The sequence below is a fragment of the Hyperolius riggenbachi genome, chromosome 5, assembly GCF_040937935.1.
Source record: "Hyperolius riggenbachi isolate aHypRig1 chromosome 5, aHypRig1.pri, whole genome shotgun sequence".
NCBI lineage: Eukaryota > Metazoa > Chordata > Amphibia > Anura > Hyperoliidae > Hyperolius > Hyperolius riggenbachi.
The window spans coordinates 445,836,615-445,842,799 of NC_090650.1; the positions used below are offsets into that span (position 1 = coordinate 445,836,615).

Here is a 6,185-nt window from a genome sequence, read left to right on the forward strand (position 1 = left end):
GCGCACACAATGTTTTCACACCTGTGCATTAACCCTCCGCACACTGAAATGCGCACACAATGTTTTCACACCTGTGCATTAACCCTCCGCACACTGAAATTCACACACAATGGTTTTCACAACTGTGCATTAACCCTCTGCACACTGAAATGCGCACACAATGTTTTCACACCTGTGCATTAACCCTCCGCACACTGAAATGCGCACACCATGGTTTTCACACGTGCACATTAAGCCTCCGCACACTGAAATGCGTACACCATGGTTTTCACACGTGCACATTAACCCTCCGCACACTGAGATGCGCAGGCAATGGTTTTCACACGTGCTTATTAACCCTCCGCACACTGAAATGCACAGGCAATGGTTTTTGCAGACAGCAATATAGTGTGGCCAGCATCCACTACTCCCTCGGCAAGAATCACAGCTCTGTCATACTGCAAGAAACCAAACTTTAACCTGGGTTCACACCATGCAATCTTCACTTCAGATCCAAACCGAGTAAGTCATACAAGTCATACAATCGATGGCAATCGATAGTAAACTGTGATTTGTACTCCGAGTCTGAACCAGCCCTGAAGCGGTATTCTCCTGACCTGTAGGACTCAAAGTGCACAGGCTTGTCGCCGATCAGTACACAGCTGCGATTTGTGATGTGTGCAGGGGAAAGTTATGTGATCAGAAATGCCAGACTAAACAAGGAACTTTTCAGTTTTGATTTAAAAGCCTCCAGGGCTGGAGTTTTCTTGACTGGGTGTGGAAAGGTGTTCAAAAAGGTAGGGGCAGCATGACAGAAAGCTCTGGCTCCAAAGGTTTTTAGTTGGATTTTGGGGTTGGTCTATTTATTGGATCCTGTTGATCTGACGTTGTGGGTGGTGTTGCAACAGATCCTTCAGGTATCCGGGGCCTAGGTTGCATTCTGTACTAGCTGCAGGTGGTGCCGGTCTTTACTTGGAAGGCCTGTATAGAGAACATTGCAGTACAGGGAAATATTGCTTCTCATCCTCCAATAGGACACCTTCCTCCTGACCCTTCCCTTCCTCCCGACCCACCATCAGCACAGGAAGCCTGCTGCTTTCCCTGCAGATATCACTCTACAGCCTGCAGACTTCAGCCATTCTGTGATCGGGTCATTATACCCCCTACAGGAAGCCAATCAGGAAACCCCCACCCAAACCACAGAGCCCGGAATCCAGGAAGGGCCCCTGTATCCAGGGAAGACCACCGGTAGCCAGGCAGGACCCCCCGTATCCAGGGAAGACCACCGGTATCCAGGCAGGACCCCCCCTATGGACTCATCTGTCAGAATCAGAACAGACTGATGGAAGATACACCTCAGCAGCCTGCAGGATGGGAGATAAAGTCCAGCTATGAGGTGCCAGATTATCGGGTTATCTCTGCACTGAGTGACAACAGCCGAGTAAAGGACAACCTGGAGCTCCAACTTCAGTCAGCCAATCAGATTGTGCGATTCGGTCTGACACGAGTTATTATTACACCTGCTAAAGTCAGATATTCCATTCACAGCTCAGCTACCCCTCCATATACAAATCAAACATAGCTTTATTGGCATGACCAAGCTTCACTACAGGCATTGCCAAAGCAGGAGGAATGGGGGGGGGGGGGGATGGGTGACTCCAACACTGCGTGATATAATACACCGTACCCCATCTACCATCACCCCAAATGTAGTCTCCATAACAACAGCCCCTCCCCTTTCCCCGCCAGCGATACAATACACCATACACCATCACCCTGTAACTTCATTAAGTATCCCATCCGGCTGCAGCTGGGAAGTCTCAGAACCGAAACACCTTCTCTTTACAAATCTGGAGTATAGACTGCCTGAAACTTCCCATCTTCCAGCATAACTAACTGCGCAGAGGAGAAGCCCTTGTTACTCATTTTCTACAGCTGGACTATAGCCTGGTACATGTACTGCCACCCGCCTGAGGTGATCAAGGTCAGGACTGTGTGCATTTTTTGCAGGAGATGTCAGTGCTATATAAATACATAATAATATGGTAGGACATTAGACTATGACTATGGTAGGATTAGAGTGTGAGCTCCTCTGAGGACAGTCAGTGACATGACTATGTACTCTGTAATGTGCTGCAGGAGATGTCAGTGCTATATAAATACATGATAATAATATGGGAGGACATTATACTATGACTATGATAGGATTAGAGTGTGAGCTCCTCTGAGGACAGTCAGTGACATGGCTATGTACTCTGTAATGTGCTGCAGAAGATGTCAGTGCTATATAAATACATAATAATAATATGGGAGGACAATAGACTATGACTATGGTAGGATTAGAGTGTGAGCTCCTCTGAGGACAGTCAGTGACATGACTATGTACTCTGTAATGTGCTGCAGAAGATGTCAGTGCTATATAAATACATAATAATAATATGGTAGGACATTAGACTATGACTATGGTAGGATTAGATTGTGAGCTCCTCTGAGGACAGTCAGTGACATGACTGTGTACTCTGTAATGTGCTGCAGAAGATGTTGGCACTATATAAATACATAATAATAATATGGTAGGACATTACACTATGACTATGGTAGGATTAGAGTGTGAGCTCCTCTGAGGACAGTCAGTGACATGACTATGGACTCTGTAATGTGCTGCAGGAGATGTCAGTGCTATATAAATACATAATATTAATATGGTAGGACATTAGACTATGACTATGGTAGGATTAGATTGTGAGCTCCTCTGAGGACAGTCAGTGACATGACTATGTACTCTGTAATGTGCTGCAGAAGAGGTCAGTGCTATATAAATACATAATAATAATAATAATATGGTAGGACATTAGACTATGACTATGGTAGGATTAGAGGGTGAGCTCCTCTGAGGACAGTCAGTGACATGGCTATGTACTCTGTAATGTGCTGCAGGAGATGTCAGTGCTATATAAATACATAATAATATAGTAAGACATTATACTATGACTATGGTAGGATTAGATTGTGAGCTCCTCTGAGGACAGTCAGTGACATGACTATGTACTCTGTAATGTGCTGCAGGAGATGCCAGTGCTATATAAATACATAATAATAATATGGTAGGACATTAGACTATGCCTATGGTAGGGATTAGAGTGTGAGCTCCTCTGAGGACAGTCAGTGACATGGCTATGTGCTCTGTAAAGTGCTGTAGAAGATGTTGGCACTATATAAAATACTATATAACAACTGACACACAGTGGTCATAACATGCAGAGTATACATAGTACAGCTCTGTATAAAGACACAGGTTTCTCCTTCAGCTGGATATGTATCGCCCTCACAGTACGGAATGTTTGCACCAAGTCACATGACACGCGGGATATTACAGCTGTCAGGGCACAGGTGTGACATCACTGCACTCCGCACGTCACAAGCATATCAGCGCCCTACAGAGAACACATAGAAACATTACTGGTGTCTACCAACAGAGTCTACGTCACACGGGACAGCAGCTGACACATTCCCGCTCAGCAATCGCCAGAACCCTCGCCACTCGGCCACAGAGCTCACGCTCTTACTACACCCATTGTGGCTGGCTGGGTAGGGTTTCCCCCGGGTCTCCGCACCATCGGGCCCGGGAATAGATCAGCTGTTTGCTTTGTGACAGATCTGCTGCTATCCTGTCCTGTTCTACAAGTGTGACATCACCGATCTCCTGATAATACAGCAGTGACATCACAATCACACAGATACGGTATATCTTACAGGAGTGACATCACTACTCTCCATATAAGAGTTTACACAGTCAGACATTACAGGGGGTCCCCATCTCCTGCTCTGTTCCCCCCACCCCGGGGCCCACATGCAAGTCACTATTTCTCGTAGGAGATCATTGTTCATCTTCAATTTAAAATAACTATTTAGCACTTCGCAGTGGAAAAAGTACCAAAAAGTAAGTGAAATGTACTGTCAACATTATTCTGAGTATTTTCTGGCTTGCTGGTGGCATACAAGGCATTTTATTGATAAGGTGTGAAAAATACCACCTAGGAGACAGCTAGGATCAGGCCCATGGTCAATGACAATAACAGCTCCTCAGCTAACGCAATGCCAGTGATCTGCTGATAGGAAGAGAGCCATCCGATGATTGTCAGGAGCTGCAGTGTAACACCGGCCCCCAGCTGCACACACGCCTGAGTTATTGCGTGTCACCGGCTCTCAGCACGTGACCAGCAGGCTGCCAGTATCTGGGTTAGGCATGTAATATGTATGAGGTGACAGCACGTGTCGCATGTATACATAACATATACAGCTGCCTCTGCACACGTATAAAGCATGCTACACACATTCAATCCTGATTGGGCAATGATTGACCACTTTTACCACCTGCATGTAGTATGAAACTTTACCAAAGCAATCTGTTCATCGTTCTCAGAATACGAGGGCTCTCATTACATGGAATTGGTAAAATTGGCTAAAAATCGGCCAATGGAAATTGGTTGTGTGTAGGCACCATAAAAGGCTCCCGTCGTCACCCACCTTCCTCCACGTCATTGCGGGCCGCGGCCTCCAGGAAGGTGACGTTCTGCGGGAATACGACCCTCCGCTCCTCCTTGCTTGCCTGCTTCTTCTGCTGCCGCTTGGCCTTCTTGCCTTGCCCCTCCTTCTCGGCGTGCGCCCACTTCTTCAGCTGCTGCGCCCGGCGTTTCTGCGCATGCTTCAGCCTCTCCTGCGTGGTCATGCGGCTCACCACCGGCATCTCAGACAGCAGCTCCAGGTGGTCCGCCATGGTCAGCGGATGGAGATCCCGCGCCCAGACGGGTCACCGACAACACAGGACCCCGCTAGTGTCAGCAGCTGAACGCAGGGATGGCGCAGTGACCTCAGCATGGCATCCGACACCCCCCGATACACCCCAATGTCTCTCCTGAGGTGGTGGGACACAGAGCTAGCAATCAGTCAGTCCGGCGTGCGCTCCATAGTGAAGGCAGAACATGGACAGGCTGAATCCCCCCGATCCACTTCCCTGTGCGGTGTGTGATGTGACTGTCCTCTGGATTCATCTCTCCCAGCCAGGGATCACCATGATGTCCGGAGGAGATCCAGGGCCGGACGCCGTCCTCTTCCTCTGACAGTCCGAGCGTCTGGTGAGGAGAAGAGAGGGCTCATATTAACAAATACATTTTATTATCGCTCTTACTGCCTGAGATCAATCATCTGCTGCAGACAGGAAGGGGTTAATAGCTATTCTGGGGTCACCTGACATTATCACTAATCCCCCCAGTACCTTTATCACTGCAATGCTGGGGTCATGTGACTTTATCCCTAATCCCCAATACATAGACCTTTATCACTGCTATGCTGGAGTTATGTCACTAATCCTCCCCCCCAATACATATGTTGGGGTCATGTGACTTTATCCTACCCCCTCCCCTTACACTGGTGGGAAGGGGGGATACAGGTGGTGGTGGGGGGGGGGGGGGAGAGAGGTTCTATCAAGAAATATAAAGAATCTGAGGAGCAAAATAACTTAACTGCTTCCTCAAGAGAACAGCAGCAGCTCTGCTACCCCAGCAGGAGAGGGATCACCTGATGGGCAGCACCACAAGGGGGCGCCCTCCCCACCTGCCCTGTGCCTGGCACCCCCACCTGCCACTTACCCCGGGGACCCCCACCTGCCATGCCTACCCGTCCCCCTCCCCCAGCCACAGCAGCTGCTCTGTTACCCCAGCATCACCACCAGGAGGGGGTCACCTGATGGGCAGCACCACAAGGGGGCGCCCTCCCCACCTGCCCTGTGCCTGGCACCCCCACTGCCCCCTCCAGCAGCCCCTCCCCCGGGACACACACCTGTAGCAGCAGCGGCGGGCTCTGGAGGGGAAGCAGCCGCCGTCAGGAGACTCTCCGGAGACCAGCAACTCCTCAGCCTGCAACAGATCGCTTCCTGCACCGGCCCCGCCCCGCCGCTCTATCCCCGCCCACACGGCACCGCCTCCTGCTGCTAGCCACGCCTACATCCCAACGCCTCCACCAGCCAGCCACGCCCACATCCCAACATCTCCACCAGCCAGCCACGCCCACATCCCAACACCTCCTTCTACCAGGCCCGCCTACCTCCCGACACCTTCCCCAGCCAGCCCCGCCCATATGCTCACACCTCCACCTGCTGAAACCGCCCACATTATATGATCGCTTCCCACTATCCCGCCCCTCCCACA

At 49.9% G+C, this 6,185-nt stretch overlaps 1 protein-coding gene across 1 annotated transcript in view; it reads right to left on the minus strand.

Annotated features, from left to right (window-relative positions):
• The window catches only part of PPP1R16A (protein phosphatase 1 regulatory subunit 16A), a 129,703-nt gene extending 123,767 nt beyond the window's left edge, over nt 1–5,936 (minus strand). The window contains exons 1-2 of the mRNA XM_068238163.1: nt 5,818–5,936; nt 4,507–5,111 (exon numbers count right to left, since the gene is read on the minus strand). Of these exons, the coding sequence (XP_068094264.1) occupies nt 4,507–4,756 (250 nt within the window). The 5' untranslated portion in view covers nt 4,757–5,111; nt 5,818–5,936. The remainder of the gene's footprint in view (nt 1–4,506; nt 5,112–5,817) is intronic.
• Between the last annotated feature and the right edge of the window lie 249 nt (nt 5,937–6,185).